The 19,238-nt window shown below is 32.1% G+C and overlaps 1 protein-coding gene across 1 annotated transcript in view; it reads left to right on the forward strand.

The window, feature by feature from the left end:
- Positions 1 to 19,238, forward strand: part of LOC106459119 — a 141,068-nt gene that overhangs the window by 107,907 nt on the left and 13,923 nt on the right. The window contains exons 3-4 of the mRNA XM_022385546.1: positions 2,272 to 2,482; positions 17,510 to 17,806. Of these exons, the coding sequence (XP_022241254.1) occupies positions 2,272 to 2,482; positions 17,510 to 17,806 (508 nt within the window). The remainder of the gene's footprint in view (positions 1 to 2,271; positions 2,483 to 17,509; positions 17,807 to 19,238) is intronic.

Here is a 19,238-nt window from a genome sequence, read left to right on the forward strand (position 1 = left end):
TAGTGGTATCCTCACCACTAACAAACAATACTCCTACGAAACTAAGACTTATAACGATTAGAATACACTGAATCATTAGTGGTATCCTCACCACTAACAAACAATACTCCTACGAAACTAAGACTTATAACGATTAGAATGCACTGAATCATTAGTGGTATCCTCACCATTAACAATAGTCATAATACTTTACGACATGTTTAAGAAACATGCGCTAATCCTAAATTTATATTGTAAGGTAACGATGGAAAATAATGTTCATATGCATAAAATAAATAACAATAATATTCGAACTCATTTTGAACATTAAAAAATCTGTTCCTAAGATTACGAATACACAAAACCTGCATCAATACACCTTCTGTATAGTAATAACATTCAAGTATTTGAAGCAGTGCGTGTCTCACAACAAAAACTACTACAACTGAGAAGCAAATAACACTAGCCAATTATAAGAGGATTTGTATTTCGAGATGAATCTTTTTTTCCGAATCTACCATTAGCGACAAAGACGAAAATTTAAAAATTGGCATTGTTCTCCATAGTAATGTTTATGGCAAACGGCATTGAAATTATAATCATACTTATCATAAGACATTAATATTAGGCCTATTACATTTTTAAGCATTACATTCCTAATCTAGTCCCTTAGGAATTTTCAAGAATTAGAAGTGTGTGTAATAGTACTATTCCAACTACATTATAGTTGCTCTATTTATTGGCATTTCACTCAATCTAGAGCTCTTCAGGCTGGCTGAGACATACCAAACACAGTAGTGATAAGAACACTATTTACATATGTTACAATTACAACTATTATGGTATGAACGCTTGTCACAAGCTGGTGGTGCATAATCTTGAAAATCCGTAAGAGACTACTTAAACAATGCAGTGTTAAAAATATATTAGGCCTAACAATAATGTTTTATGATAAGTGTAATTATAATCACGCTTCGCCAGCTTGTAAAAGGCGTTCACACCATAACAACTGTTGATGCAGAAGTTAGTTATTATTTCATGTTTGGGTTTAGTTTAGGAAAATATTTGTCGTTGTTCAAGGTGGTTGGTGACTTCAAAACAGGGGAGAGGGAATAAAACATGGCATATTTAATAGCTAACACGAATGATATATGCATATGAACGCAAACATTGCACATTTATTAATATGTTTTGTGTTTTTAGTTGTATTTTATTCAGCACAAGTGAACTCATATTTATTTATATAGAACGGGTAGAATTTATTCTCCTGATTTAAGTTTCTCAATAATTCAGCAGACAAACATTCAACGTTTAATTGAATAATAAATAAGTACATGTTGAACCATGAATGTCAGGTTTTTAATGTATATGTGGGCTGGATTCTTTACAGTAGATGTCTTAAACAAATAGCACACAGTCCACTTGTTTAAAAATAATATATTAAAACAAGTCAAAGGTTAATGCAAATGTTCATTACACAGTTAATTACTACAGTTGAATTAGTCTTCTCTGCTCTGTTATTACAATACTATCGTATTCAGTTGTATTCAGGGCCTTAAATAATTGTCTCTTTTCGTCAAAGCCCACACAGGCTGATTCAATTACTTCAGAATACAATTGACAAGACAAATGATTTCTTCTTTAACTTGTTATTACAATACAATCTGTGATCATTTCACTTCATAAATCGTCACTATATGCTCTTTGTGGCTAAACTCATAATCACAGAGTCTAGATCTATCTATATCTATATCAACATGTAACCATGACAGTCAATGTCTCTGATTAATTAAGAGTAGCACTATGGGCGGCGGAAAGTGTTGACTGGTATTTTTGTGACAGTAAGTCACTCTGATCGGTTAAAAATAGCATCAAAGGCGGCGGATACTGTTGACTGAATGGCTTCCTTATAATATAAATATTTTTAGGGTTGTTTGTTAATCTGCATGGAAGTTTCAATATTACTTTCATATTTCTATAGTTTTAAATCCTAGAAATATGGATTTACATTTTATATAACTATGATAACATATAATATCTGTCTCTTGTGGCATATAAAAACAGTATTCTTTCATCTGGACTTCAAAACGTTTAATTGTTGTGCAACTAACTTTCCTTCCAAATTGGGTTTAAAATTATTAAACGTTCAAAGATTTCTAAATATTATGAAAATTCTTGGGCGTATGTTTTTAAAATCGACTTTCTAAATTGTACCTTAATGTTTGCTATTTTAAATAATTCAGTACTGTCCTAGTAATCTACCTAGCTTAATGTTTATGTCTCTTGACGTAGGTATCATGGATTCGAAGAAAAGATCTTCATCTTCTAACAGTTGGAACGGAGACTTACATTAATGATGACAGATTCAGTGTTGCTCATATAGAGGGGAGTCATGATTGGCCTCTTCAAATTAAATATCCACAGTCAACAGATGTTGGAGTGTACGAGTGCCAAGTTAGTTCCGACCCTAAAATAACATTTCTTGTGCAACTCAATGTTGTTGGTAAGTCACATCCTCATATTTGTGTTTAAGTTTAATAACACATGATTTAACGTCAGTTTGTACTAAGTATACAAAATGTCGTTATTGTCATCCTTTGTTTGTTCGTAGGTAATTGTGTTTGTTTACACTGCAGATGACAGATAAATATAAAGCCAAAAAGAATAAAGAAGACTTTGTTTATTACATCCTGCCTTTATAAGATTCTCTGGTGGGTAAGCGAGAAGTTTGTGAAATCATAACGCTAAAATCCGGGGCTCGATTCTCCGCAGTAGACAAAGAGCAGACTTTGCTTACCTTTGCGTTAAAGAAGCCTATTTTAAAAATCCAGCATTATAAATAAAAAGTGTAAAGATCAAGTATGACATACGAGTAATATATAAAACTCAAACACTCAAGCTATATTAAATAATGTCAGGAAAGAAGAAGGTTTCAGAATAAAGAAAGTAATAAAATTAATTAGCAAAGAAAATTTTAAAGCAAGAATCTCTAAACATGATAATCAAGTAATGAAAAGAAACAGACTGCACAATACAAGAAATTGAATATTTATTTTTATTCTGTAACATTCTAGAAGGTTATTTCTGATCGTTATGAGAGTCTATATTTATCCCTTTGTTCTGCTTTCTTTTGTGCTTTAATTTTTTCTTTGCGTAATTTTTGTTTCGATTTTAAATTTTTTATAAGATTCTTTACCAGCTTATAAATAATTCTTAAAACTAAGTTGCTTAATTAGTTTTATTTCTAAAATTATTTTAGTGTAATTGCATATTTTACATGCCATTTTTCTTTCCGTGATAACTCAGTTTAACGTACATAAGAAACGTCTTACATTGTTCACTAAAGTAATAATGATTCCAAAAAATACTAGTAACATCAGTTTTTTTAGCTATAGTTTTGTTTTCAGTATCTATCTAATTGAGCCATCATGAAGGTACTATTATGTAAATACTTTGTTTGATTATAAGGTGAAAATAGCTATTTAAAAGTTTGTTTGTTATTGGATAAAAATAATTACCAGTTACTTAATGAAATCTGGAGCTGGAATCTTCACAACTAAAATCAACTTGGAAATAATTTGAGATTACTTTAAAATTCCAAATTAATTGAAATTTAACATATATCAATGTATTATACCAGCCTACTAATATGTTAGCGTCTAAGTAGCACAAATTATATTTGCCCCACAATAACATGCTTGTATCACCTCAAATGAACTTAAATTCAACACGCATTAACGTGTTGTAACAGACTACTGATATTTTTCATACCTAAGTGTGACAAGGCACAGTTACTCTAAACTTAAATGCTAAATTTCATTACTAATATCATGAAATTCACCACAAATCAACTTTTTACATCAGACTATTAAGGTCTTTAATAGCTGATTAGCACGAGAAATATCTTCAACGAACTTAACGTTTACTTCTTTTGTTGAGGAAATATATTGTTAGGATTTGTTTGTTCGTTTTTGTTTTTCGTTGTTGCTTTTCATTTCGCACAAAGCTACACGAGGTTCATCTGCTCTAGATGTCCCTAATTTAGAAGTGATAGACTAGAGACAAGGTAGCTAGTCAACACCACCTACCGCCAACTTTTGAAATTCACCACAAACCAACTTTTTACACCAGACTATTAAGGTCTTTAATGGCTGATTAGCACAAGAAATATCTTCAACGAACTTAACGTTTACTTCTTTTGTTGAGGAAATATATTGTTAGGATTTGTTTGTTCGTTTTTGTTTTTCGTTGTTGCTTTTCATTTCGCACAAAGCTACACGAGGTCCATCTGCTCTAGATGTCCCTAATTTAGAAGTGATAGACTAGAGACAAGGTAGCTAGTCAACACCACCTACCGCCAACTTTTGGGCTACTCTTATCATTTTTATAATGTACCTACTGCAAAACGCGGAACCTAACCTACAAAATCCGATGCTTGGACCTCAAATTGCCATTCAAATAAATTAAAACTCAAAGTGTTTCAACCTCTTATTCCATAATGTTAACATCTTTGATGTTTAAATGGAACAGAGGATATTTTTCCACAGTGTAACTGCTAAATTCTGTGGTTGAGATCATGCATTATTATTGGCTCAAGATACCTTGAACATCATCCTAATGACCTGAAATTCCCTTCGCATGTTAACTTCCTTTGACCAACTAATACAGAGTTATTTAACTCGGAACAAAATGACCCTTTATATTACATACAAACGTAGTGAAATTCAACAAACTTTTTACATCAGACTACTGCTTTCCTTAATATCTAAGGCATAAAAAGAATATTCACCCAAAATGTAAATCTTAAATTTCATTCTTCTTAAGAAAAATAAGTAATCACATCCGAATAGGATAAGATTAAGCATACGTAATCATCTCATTACAGAATGTTAATATATTTGATGTCCAAGTGGTACAGGGAATATTTATTCCTAATCTAATTCTTAAACGCTAACCTTTAGGTAATATAACTCAGGATAACTAGAAATCCTAATCCCCAACTAAATAAACTAAAGTTCAATAAGTAAACTCATTATACTGGGCTGTTTATGTCTCTAAAATCCATGTAGCACAAGGAATATTTACTGCCAAATTAAACGTTAACTCCAATTATTCAACACTCAACGTGATATTAACTTAGGATACTTGATTACACACCGAAATTAACTGAAATTCACGACATATCAGATTTTTGTATAACAGGAAACTAATACCTAAGTGATACAAATAATTTTTACTTTAAAAGTGAATATTAACTCCAGTTGTTCAGAATTCTATTTGTTGTTAATGTGATATACACATACAAGATAAATAGCTGATTTAGGATGTCATAAAGTGATCATGGGTAGAAAAGGAAGAACCTTGGAAGCGAATGTACAAACAACAATAAAAATGTTATTTTATGCACTTACAAACACAACGAATACAGTACTTCGCAGCATTTACGTATGTTATCAAAACATTTCTGACAATTGGAGCTAGGGAGAGACATCTACACAAGATGAAATATAGGTATATTACGTTGTTAAGTCAGAACCAGAGTTTGAGTTTTAGACCTTCAATCTTATATTATCTATATGAACGACGTATTCAAGAGGACATCAACTCCCTGCTCATACAGTAATGGGGATATGAGGGGAAAGCGTATAGCCAAGCAAGTATATTTATTCAATTGTCACTTTAGTATGTTAATGAAGCCTGAAGTGAGAATTAATGCAAGTTTACAGCAATTCACATACTGTTCACAAGGGCATCAACTTACTGCAGAAAAATGTATGAATAAAGCTATACAAAGGTAGATCATACACATTTATCGTCTGCTACACTCCCTAGGCCATGTCTTAGGGCTTTTTGTTTCTCATGTACCATAAACACCAAACATTAATGGCTAAATCTAGCTAGCCAACATACTTGTAAGCTGTAAATCAAAGTAAAGATGCTAAAGTTAATTAAATTAATTTTATATAAAACATTTTGTTACAAAGTGGGTGAAGAATAGACCTCAATATACTACAAAATAAAAAAAGTAAACTAAAAATGCAAAATTGAACTCAATTTAAAGTCAAAAAGCATTGCAGAACTATAAAAATAAAACTATATTCAAAATATAATTTACAAGTACGAAGAAAACATTACCTACAATTGAATAAAAAATCCATAGTGAATACTGGAGCCCATAAAAAGTGAGTTACAAAGAATTCAAATAAAATTATATAAATAAACTATATAAAAGTAACTAAATGAAACAGAGCTCCAGTGAGTTACGTTAAATTTCACATTACATGTATTTATTAAAATGTGTACTAACCCCTTTCCAGAAAAATATTAAATTGAAAACACAAAACAAAATGAAATGAAACTTAAGATTCTTTTTAGAAAATAATAAATAAAAAGTGAAATAATAATCACACTGAAAACACACACTCATATTTATAACATCAACAAAACTCAAAATACAAATTGGATAAAGTTTTACAGATAACTTTTAATAATATCGATTTGTTTGTTTGTTTGTAAAAAGCACAAAGCTACACAATGGGCTATCTGTGCTCTGCCCACCACGGGTATCGAAACCCGGTTTCTAGCGTTGTAGGTCCGCAGACATACCGCTGTGTCAAATGGGGGCAATAATATCAAAATAAAATGGACTATGATATAACTTAAGATAACTAAAGAAAATATATATAAGTTATGCCATTGTATAGTTAAGAACACAAACTAAAGGAAAATTATACCTCTAAGGGAGGGGTGATGGTGATGGAAGGCTGTTGAGATTTTCTCTCTCATTTGATTGTGATCTTATGAAAGGCCTCTTTAGATTCCTGCACATTTCTTGCTGGATCCACCGTTTCTCTGCTGCCACAGAGCCGATTTAGCTTTTGTTAACACAATACTCATGTCTCTGCCTGGATCTGACACTGATGGTGTTAACTCTCAAATGCATTATTTTGCGGAGTATTTGGAATTGCTTTGGCTTTCTTCCTCCTAAGACATCAAAGTGCAGGGAAAATGCCCTTTGCATTTGGAGTTTTGTTATTTTTCATAGATGTCAAATGACGTCGTTAGTTACATAATGTGTTGCAGACACATACATTAGCGATAGTTGTTAGCTATTCCAGCCTTCAGTGGGACTGTGGCGAGTATATATGCTTCAAACAACTATGCACTTATTAAAGGGACATCTGGTGGAAGGTTTCTCAAGTCAGAAGCTCCTGGCCAGGCTTTGTTTCTCACAGACTCCAGGGCAACCTATAGCTCCGCAGTGGCTATTTCAATGGTGTATTGGGTGCTTGAGGATATGCTGGTGTAAGAGCAAACGTTTGAGACCTCCCTAAAGAAAGTTTTTCTCCTACTTATTAGCACAACAGGTTAAAATAATGGATCTTTCAAAAATAAAATCATGATCTCCAGAGAGACTAATAATCCTGGCCTTACATAGGAAAACTCCAAACCTACAGGAACTGTCTTAGGCTAGAGGTTCAGCTAGCAATAAGGTTAAATATATATAAATAAATCAAACTTTCTACAAAACTAAATCGTTAATCCAGGGAAAATATAAATGTCGCATCACAAAATAGGGATTGTGAATACAACCCTCCATCTGATACCAGGTATGTACTTTTTACTTTTTCAAGCACATAAAAATGCCCAATCTACAGAGCATCAATGGGAAAAGCTCATACCATTATGTTAGTCAGATCCCTGACAATGCTGGACCCTTAGTAATGAACTAACAAGGCACTAAGTAAAGCTATTTCACAGGCACGTGAGTTTTTTTCTCTTGTTGGATGGCTGATAAAGTAAAACTGATTTTAGCAGAGAAGGTATGTAAATCTGTAAGATAACAATAACTTACATTAGTTATTGAAATTAGGCCATCCATTTCAAAAACAGTGAATAACATTACCTTGAATAGTTTATCACTTTCTTGTACACATCACAAACTTCGATATTAATACAAGTTAAACATAATCAAAATAAAAAAGTAAAATTAAATGTTTCGGTTTGACTTTAGTTATTGATTAACTATTATTATATTACAAGTTATGGCTTTTGTAGTTAAGAAGGTTTGTTTTTAGAACAGGAACGACGTTTCGATCACTGAACTATACTTGAGTAGGGAAACATTCTCATGAAACAGCAGAAAATAAGAAAAAAACTATTTCCAAGCACAATGATATATATATTGTAGGAAACACACTATATTTTTCAACAGTACTCTAATCTGTCTTCTTCAGGCATGGCAGAAACTAGTCACGCAAGTTTCATATATCATATAAAGATGTGTGGAAATTTAAGGTTAATTGATCAAACGTGGTTTTTACGTCATTCTTAGGATTGACAAATAAGATTTAGCAGAAGCTTACCAATAAAACCTTTCTATAGAATCTTAGCTAGGAGATTAAACTATTTGAGTGGGATCTGGAAAATATTTTAGTGTTTCAACATAAAATTCTTCTTTACTTCAGTACCAATTGTACAACATTTAGTCTTATTTAATTTCAATTAGGACAAGTCATTCTCAATTCTAATCATATATGCCACCTAAGTAATATAACACTAATAGAATGTCGTGTAAATAATATTTATTTTACCTATGATGTTCAGTTTTATGAGTAAAACAGAGGCTTAGCTACAGTATTTTTTTCTTCTTCCTGTACCTAGTGATCTCTAAATGTCCATTTTAGAAGACAAAGGTTTTTGTAAGTAAACTTACACAAAGAAAACTGGAATTTTCTTTACGATACGTAGATGATATATTTAGTGTGTGGCGATATGGAAGGGATAGTCCATCAAATTTTGTTTCATTATTAGATAGAATGAGAGCGAATGTCACTTATGAAGTAGAATCTGAAAGTTATCTCCTCCTTGTAGATGTCAACGTAAATAGAGTAAATTATGAGGTTGTCACCAGGGAATTCACAAATTTCTGTTGTGCTTCCATGCCACTGCATAAAAGATCAGATCATTACATGCCATTACATTACATTGTATAAGATCTACTAACTGAACTGAATTATTTACAGAGTGCAATGCTATCTTGTAGTTTTAACCCTAATATCACGGAAACAGCTTTTACTAAACTTCAAGACTCTAAAATAATTAGTCTTTTAATTATTAGTAACAAAAACAGGACAAATTCCACGGAGAAATTTTCTTTCCTTTAACAGAAGTGAAATTTCAATGAAGAAGAAGCAATCCATTCCTCTATTCCCTCTACAGCAAAGAATTATCGACTCCACAGTAATATTTAGAGAAACAAAGCAAACATTTACAACAGAATTTATATTTTGGTGTAATATAAAATACCTATAAGTTATATATGGTGTAATGTAAAATATCTATAAGTTATATATGATGTAATGTAAAATATCTAAGTTATATATGGTGTAATGTAAAATATCTATAAGTTATATATGATGTAATGTAAAATATCTATAAGTTATATATAGTGTAATTTAAAATATCTAAAAGTTATATATGGTGTAATGTAAAATTTCTAAGTTATATATGGTGTAATGTAAAATGTCTAAGTTATACATGGTGTAATGTAAAATATCTATAAGTTATATATGGTGTGATGTAAAATATCTAAGTTATATATGGTGTAATGTAAAATATCTAAGTTATATATGGTGTAATGTAAAATATCTAAGTTATATATGGTGTAATGTAAAATATCTATAACTTATATATGGTGTAATGTAAAATATCTATAACCTATATATGGTGTAATGTAAAATATCTAAGTTATATATGGTGTAATGTAAAATATCTAAAAGTTATATATGGTATAATGTAAAATATCTATAAGTTATATATAGTGTAATGTAAAATATCTATATAGACCGCTATGTCATTCACAAATGTTTTCTTCTTCACTGAAATTACACGTTTTTGTAGGAAAAGAAAATTCACGAACAGATTACCAACTAGTCCACTGAATAATAATGACTAATTTATTGTAACGGTATAGTCACGTTACTGAAACATCTAAAGTATGTCAGGCTGTTAGTGGAGAGTAAAAGACGATTAACAAAGGACAAATACCTTTCATTTCCTTTTATATCTGAAATTGCCACGAAAATAACCCAATAACAGTGCTTCAAAATGAAGCTTGCTCTAGGTACTCAAATCCATTCTCAAGTTCAAGCACTCACACAAATCACATATAAGCCCTAGCAAAAAAAAAAAGACAGTGACAAGCTATCTTATAAAAGTTCGCCACAACCCATCCAAAGACTTCTTGTTTTAGTCTTAGAGTAGGCTCAATCTTTTGCTACTTCAAGCTTTATAAAACCAGTATACATATTTAATGTTTTAGATTACCATATTCAGTGCTGGCATGTCACACATATAACCAAAAACTAAAAATAGCTTTTACATAAATGAAATGACTCTCCCTTTGCAGTCCTCAAGTTTCAGTTTCTCATTACCTCAAAAATAACATGTGCCTTTCATGGAGTAAATGGCATGACATTTTGCAATTAATACGGTTTCTCTCAAGTGAACTGAGTCTGACCTAATGGTTACTATGGTGAACTTTGGAACAGAAGTTCCATAAATTCCATTCCATTATCATAACAAAGTTCCACTAATTAGCCAGACAAGAGAAAGTCAAGAGTTCACTCTAGTCTATCAGTTCAAAATTAGGGACGATTAGAACAAATGTTTTTTTTTGTAACTTTGCACAACATCCAACAAACAAAATAAGCTTTTCCTAGTGCTAACAGTAGTTTTAACAGTATTTTAATTCTCCACATTGATCTAATAATAGCCAGACGCCAGATCTTACATGTTGAGCAACAAATGTATTCCAGTGAATCTAGACATTGGTTCATTCATAACAAAGGAATGATATATGTAACCCACTTCCCAACTTAACATTGTTACAGACCTAGGAGTTTTCGTTTTCACTTTTCTCACAATGACTACTGGGGATAACCAAGCCCTCTTCGATAATTGAATTACTGAATCCATCAGAACCTATTCAATTTCAGAACTGTTACTCTTGTACTTTATCAAAAATGGAATATCAATATTTTGCAATTATGTGTTATTGTTTTACTCTTCATTTATCTATGTCACCCAACAAACGTATCTGTGAGTTCCATGAGCAAATCACTGATTTCCTGTCTTTGTGTTTAGTTGATACTAGTAAGACAATATTTAACCAGTAACCTCACATGCTTTGTAACCCATTCATTTACCTTTGGGTGTAATACAGTAGCAGTGCTCAATACATGGATTGTATGCCTCACTTCTGACTCCATTCTGTGCGAATTAACCAAGTGCCTATTATTTCAGATCATCAATGGCACATTTCCGGCACTCAGACAGACATACTTGTGTAAGATAGTATACTTTGCTTTCCAAATAGAAATTAGTAGGTTTCATATATCGGTAAAACATATTAGACTACATCCAAAGCACACCTCTTACATGTTTGGAGATAATATTAACTCCTTAATATCCACATATTGCAGTTCACTGTTCTCAAACCTAATGGACTGTTGCTTCACTTACTTCACAAGCAAATCTAGCTGACTCTTTCATTAATATGTCCATTCCTCAGATACAAATGTTTTAACTAACATTTATTTTTTCTGTAAATGACATTTCCAATATGAAGACAGAGACATGACTCTTCAATCATTCATTATTTGTCAATATTTCCCAGAAAAAACAAACAAAAAAAAACGTTTGTGTTATCTGGGCAAAATGATGGTTTCACTCAGAGTGTCTGACATATAACAAGCTCAAAAAGGTCTTTATTGTTCCAATGTTCACTAAAGTTAAATCTAATGTTCATGAATTATTGCAGGACATACCAAAGTTTCTAGACTAGTTATTACAGCATTTTAACTCAGGTTTTACTAGTTTGGATCAGAAAAACACCTGCAGACATAGACAGCTGTCAATCCTCCTACATTCCTTGTGGCAAACGTACCTGGGAATCCCTGTTAACAAAATGAAAGTCATCATGACTGCATCATACCAACTTGCAACATGTGAAGCAGTGAAGCCAGTGAAGCTATTTTTTTATGCTCCAGTCAAAGCTTGAGTTGCTTTAGATCTGAATCAACTATTCAGTTGGGTTCATTCTCTTTTCAATCATTCTAGTTGGATGCAATTACCTCAAATCATGGAAATATAGAAACTGCCTCAGTGACAAATTAGACTTACTTGGAAACCATGTTCACGGTTCATTCAGCAACCATGCTATTATCTTATTGATGAAAATGATATCATGATAACCAGATGACATGCTTAAGAGTGCATTCCAATGCCACCTCTCTGGATTGTCCATGCAACCAATCAAATTATCATGGCCTAAAGGCTTAAATCACTTGAGTAATAATCACATCCTGGTCATCAAGTTGTTTCTCACCCAAATGCTATGGCACTGAATAGCTAAATCATGTACATTCAGCATCAAACATTTCTATCTATACCTGAGTCCATCCATTCTAATCAACAGACAAATCTTCCCGAATGAACTTCCCTACTTCACATCACTATCAGAATGTCTCCTCTGCTTTGTATCTGAAATGTTAGTAGTGTCTGATGAATGCCTTCTTCATCCTTCTAATGTCTGGAAACTAATCATCTTAACAAATGTGATGTCCTCGGGTAAGATAGTAGAAACAAACAACATGAATGAAAGGTATAGGCATAAGAATAGCATTCTACATCTACTTCAGTCTGAGGGTATTGCCATTGTATTTTTTTGGCCAGGTTGGCACCAGATTGCTAAAAGGACCTGTAGGATCATGACTTTGTGCATGTTGGTGTTACAGGTTTTCTTGCTGGACTTTATCCACCACATGTATTTCAACTTTCTCTCGTAGATGAGGAGTGACTCTTAACCAGTGAGCACACGCATTCGTTCTGTCTGCAATTGAATATATCTGCATATCAATTCTCAGCCAACAGGTCTGATAGACTTTTTTCACCCCTAATAGTGGAATGAATAAATTTTACCACTGACACTACAAATTCAATGTTTATGCACTTTTGGCAGTTTTCACCTTCGACTCAAAACACCTTTTTTACATGAAGTTGACTGTAGGATCCCTATGCATAGAATCTGTTAGCGCATGACTTCAATTTAACTGTACAGTTTTTTGACATCTCCGTTTACTACACCACGACTTGGTATATGGATGAAAATATTATGTTTGCGCGTTATCGATTTCCACACTCAATATAAGCATTTCTCTTGCCTTAAAGTGAAAATATGCTCACTCTCACTAGAATCAGAATCCTATAAAAATTTGCCTTGGTATTACACGCTCTGAACTCTTTTCTACTGTTTTGACTCTAGCTTGATACTGTCTATTTTTAGGTTTGTGTTTACAGTGGTTATAGTGATTACTATGCTTACAATACTTTTCATTTTGTTTTCTTTCTCCTCAGCTGCTTCTGAGGAACTTGATATTTCAAGAATTTTCTGTTTTATGTTGTCCTCTCCACTCACTCTAACTCTTGATCTCTGGATTACTTGAAACTGAATAATATCAGATTTCATATTATCTATTTACTTGCATGCTTGTATCAGCCAGGTTAGTCGCGTGATATAAGCATCCATAGTCTCGAGGTTAGTCACGTGACATAAGCATCCATAGTCTCGTATTGCTCCTGTACATCGTGTCTACAAACACGTCGTTCATAGGTCATGTTATTTTTGGTGTACAGTATGTATCCAATGGATCCATTATTGCTCTATTGTCTGACACATTTAATGTCCCAAATAACTCGGATTTTTTATCCTACTAAGAGCAACAACAAAGCCCTTTTTTGATACTCCTGTTGTAATACTTCCTTGTAATTTCAGATTTTTTTTCAAGTTTAAAAAAGACGGCTAGTTTACATACTAAAACATTCTGAAATTCTTGTGTTCAATAGATGCCTACAGGTGCTATTTTACATTATGAAACAAAGTCAGTTTTACGCAACACTAACTCGCTCATAAACATACCACTCAACATGTTAAGTCTCAAAAATTAAATAACTAGGCTGATGCATTATTGGTATTACATTCGAACCCTGAGACATGTAAAGTAAACGTTTATGTTTTCTTATATGTTTTTCCAGCAACTAATATATCGGAAAAAATTAAAATAAAAACGTATGAGTTTCCATCACACATTTCTTCACATGAATGTGTATGATGAACATTTAATGCTATGTTTTTGTTCTCCTTCATCCAACTATGAAGTTTGCCGTAAAAGATTATTCGTCATGGTTTTTAGGTGCAACATTGTTAAAACATTCTTGCATGAACTATTATTAACTGCAATCTTTAGATTACACAGACCTGCGATGTTTTTATTGTCTTGAAACTTTTACATGCTCTACAGTAATTCCCGTACACTGAATCCGAAAATGATATCTATTTTTTTCCATCACGTACAGATTTTTCACCAAATGTCATATGTAAATTTACATAAGTGAATCATTCTCATTGAAATGGGGCACATTTCATTATGCTTAATATGTTGACAACTCCTGGTTATAGATTTCTCTAGACCAATAGCGACATGATAGTTTTATTGAGAAGATACACAAGAAACACACCGCTAGTATATAAACCTAGTATATAGACAATTAACAGGCCGCGTGACGTGTCATTTCTGGATAGTATTTGTTTGTGCGTGCACTTTAACATTTTTTTTTCTTTTCAATATTATGTATTCGTCGCTATGGCAACAAGAGGTTGTGTAAATGACCCAAACATATTCTGCTATATTTGAAGTAAATTTGATATAAGTAAGAGTTGTTTTCTCTTCCCGATTTGTAACAATTCCTTATACGTGATAGAAAAAAATGAATATTATTTTCATAGTCTGCCTTACTGAATTATGGAAAATCCGTTATTAAAACCAAAGCAACTTTATGAAGTTGAAAATCGCAGGCCTGTGTTATTGTACAGCCTATTTTTTCTTTTCATATTATGTGTTTAAATGTTTTCTTTGGATGATTTGTTATACATTCAACCATGAGTTTTTTTTAAATAATTTTTATATTTTCTTTCATTACGATCTATACACTGTATAAAATTAATGTTATTCCTATGAAAAATTAATTTTTGTGTTTTACTTAATACTAATTAGTGAGTACCCAATAAATCCATAAGTATATGCTGTGTCCTTTGGATTTAACACAAGTGACACTCACCGAAACAGCTAGTTATGAACACTTGCTATTCTTGATCTATTTTTCTTTAAATAACAATAACAATTCTCGTTGAATTCTGTTTTATTAACACACTCTTCAACAAGCACTCTCTGACTCAACGGCAACAGAAACGGTAGGATACTTTGTAGGAATCATATCTGGCATTTGGTCATTGAAAATCTACAGGAATATGCATTATTGTATTAGAAACCCAGAAGTTTACACCAATAACATTCAAAGAAGTGATAATTGGTTTTGGTCAATAGAGTTGAGTGATTTTTTTTACCTTAATTTAAACACTGTTCACGGTTTTGTTGCAGTAAATATTCTGTGGAACGCTAACTATTCACGAACTTTTTGTGAAACATGTGAGGAACTGCTGAGACAACGATTTAGTTCTCTGAGTGTTTGTTTTTGTCGAGATGGAAACGGAGTCGGATTCAAAGCTAGCCTGCAAATGTAAGATAACGAAATTTCGTTTATTTGAGAGCAAAGCCAAATTGGGCTATCTGCAGTGTCCAGCGCAGGGTATCGAAACCCAATTTTAGTGTTATAAATCATTAAATTTACAGTTATCCCATCTCTGTCCAAGAAGTTACAAGTGTAACAGGTGTGGAACCGATAACGATAGTACACCAGTTGTTCAAAATATTCACCGTAAGAGAAGTTAGAGAAGTTTCGACGGAGGAGGTACTGTTAAACGCTCAAATAGAAGTGTTTTTAGGGACAGAAGAGGTAAAATTACCGATATATATCCGATGACTTATTTGCGAATGGCGAAGATGATTCGGCATGGTGTAAACCTTGACGATGAGAAGGAGGAGAACGATTCAGGATCAGATAAGGAACGGAGAATGCGAAGTATTTTCTGAGTGAAGTGCCAGAATATAATAAGACTAAATGAGAGAGAGAGAAGAACTAGAAATTAAAATATATAATTACAACAGCGTGAGGGTGATCCACTTTTTATAGGATAGAAACACCTCAATGAGTAATAGGGTCAAGGAAAAAAGCGGGCCAAAATGATCCATAGGTCATGCCATACACAGCCATATACCTCATTCTTAGGCTATTTTTGGATCTGATGGGACCCCCCCACTACCTACCAAAATATTCATATTGTCTCCAATTGAGTGACTCCTTGTTAATATGAATAAAATTATAACCCAATGGTTAATTTCGTGTTTAATAATTTTTTCGATTATTACACCGTAGCAAAAGAAAAAAAAAACTAATGAAAACTCAAAGTGCTTAGAATCAAATGCAATACATTTTGTTACCAATAACAGGGATTAATTTGAGATATATACTTTGTTAACTTACTTATTTATAATACCCACTTATACAAAAAACTCAAAATTTCAGAATCACTACAAGGACAAAAAAATTACAGATAACTACGGATTATTATTCATTAAAAACCTTTCTGTCAATTTAGCAACAAAAATAAACAAACCTGTATTTATCACACCAACCTTTACTTACACCGTTCTTAAAAACAATCAACTAATTCTGAGTTAACGCAAAATTTAAACTTCCTTTTTTATACCACAAAAATTCGGAACAAACACTATGAAAATGAGATGTAAGATACACGTTTTCATTTTAGATCTTGAGGTTACTAATATATTAAGTCAGTTCGATATATATTAATAACATATTCTTAACAAATATGCAAAAAAATTTGTATTACAGTGATTTTCTTTTGTGTGTGTGTGTGTTCGTTTCCACTCTCTTTCATTCTTTATTTTTCACCTTTCATTCTTCTTGTTCGTGTTGTCTCAGATAGATTATAGAATAAATATGTGGGTTTATTTCCATTATAGTTCAGTCATAACATTTTAAAAAGTTATTATTAAGCAAATCCAAAAAGGGCCCTATATTAATATTTCAATAACTTCTGAGAAAGGACATCATATATATATATATATAAATTAAAAAAGAAATTTTGAGTCATCTATATAAGTATACTGAGTCAATACTCTTTTAATGTAACGTTACAAAATTTACCTAAATTTATAAATTATAATAATAATAATAATTTAACAATCAATAATTATATATTTCATTTTTCTGTTTTCCGCAAATCTTGTACATGATCGATAAAAAAACATATTACTCTGTTAATATCCCTTCCTATGAGTTTATGGATTTTGTAATGCTTCGTAAACGTTTTTGTGCTAATTATACCTGGTACAAAACGGGTTTTCAAACTGTTAAGATTTAATATTAATTTTCTTTAACACATATTTTGATGTTAAAGTGTATACCCGTTGAAATAACGAAGTTTTCAAAGCGGAAACTACATAAATATTCTGAAACATATTAATCAGTGTTATTATGTTTTCAGTACCAAAAGCCGAAATTCTTGGTTCACACCCGATGTATGTGAAGATAGGAAGCTCTATTAACCTAACATGTGTCATCAGTGAGAGTCCTGAACCTCCAAGGTTTGTTTTCTGGTATCACAATAATCGAATGATCAATTACGACAAAGAAGGAGGAAAGATATCCCTGCAGAAGGCCAGTGATGATTCTGCCATCAGTACTTTGTACATAAAAGATGCTCAACCGACTGACTCTGGGAATTTCACGTGCGGACCTTCCAATGCCGAAGCCACAAGTATATCTGTTTTCTTTCTTCACGGTAGGTTCCGCTCTTTCAATAAAAGTTCAAATGAGAACAAGTCCGTGAAGTGTGACAAACTAACTAAAATTTAAACATATTTTATCTAAACACAACAACGTTAACAAGTCCATTACCAGTTCTCTTTTTTTCTTTATTACATTAAATCAAATATTTTTAACTTTGTAAGATATCAGTTCCTAAGGCATTAATAAACCCAACTGCGACGTTTAACGCAATGCCTTCTGATGAAAATTGATCCACGCGTAAGTTATTTCTTGAATATATCGTCCTATACGTTTTGGAAACATATTTAACAGTGACGTAGCAACGGTCTGAAGTACCTGAAGTAACATTTTCAACTGGACTTCCTTTTCTACTCGCTAACCCTTCACCTGCAGTGGCATGCGTTAAAAAATTAATAACGCAAATGAAACTTCAGGACTTTTAACTCTCGAATTCGGAGTTCGATTGGCCAGCACAGATAACCTATTGTGTAGCTTTGCACATTAAACAAAGAACAACGTTAATAAATTTTAAAATTAATACCCTTGTACAAGATCACTCAACAGCTAAAAATAATATTTTGAAACAATGCTAGTTGTAAACGTAAGTTGTAGGTGTAAGTGTTTGCTGTGTCGTTTCCGACAATCGTGATAAACACTGCTTTTTTTTAATTCGATGCCATTTCTAAAATCGAACAGAAAAATTGCTAAACCTTTGGTTTTAAATTGATAACGTGAATAAATTAGTGATAAAATAATTGAGTTTTTTTAATCTTCTCATTCAGTAGTTTTTGAACAAGATTTAAATTCCTCTCGTCAAAATTGACATGTCTCTATAAGTTGGCATTATTTTTTGAAAAGCTAATATACATATTTCTAAATTTTATAATTTTGTATATTACATTGTATCTTGCTATTGTTATAATTACAGATAAAGTATTATTTATTTTGTGAACACGTAGTTCACGTACGTTCATTACAGTAGTAGCATCTGTTGTTTTCTTAGTGCAAAATTACACAATGGGCCATCTGCCTTCCATCCACTGCGGAAAATCGAACCCTCATATTAGCATTGTAAGTCGGTAAACTTACCGCTAACTTACCAGGGGATTCTTGCATTGTAAGTCAGTAAACTTACTGCTAACTTAGAGTAGTCTTAACATTTTGTTCTTATTATATATCAGTTAGCCAAAGGAAAAGTTCAACTTGACTGAATTTACTATTATTCTTATCTCATTTTTTCACATTTTGTTCTTATTATATATCAGTTAGCCAAAGGAAAAGTTCAACTTGACTGTATTACTATTATTCTTATCTCATTTTTTAACATTTTGTTCTTATTATATATCAGTTAGCCAAAGGAAAAGTTCAACTTGACTGTATTACTATTATTCTTATCTCATTTTTTAACATTTTGTTCTTATTATATATCAGTTAGCCAACGGAAA

The sequence above is a fragment of the Limulus polyphemus genome, unplaced genomic scaffold (genome assembly GCF_000517525.1).
Source record: "Limulus polyphemus unplaced genomic scaffold, Limulus_polyphemus-2.1.2 Scaffold562, whole genome shotgun sequence".
NCBI lineage: Eukaryota > Metazoa > Arthropoda > Merostomata > Xiphosura > Limulidae > Limulus > Limulus polyphemus.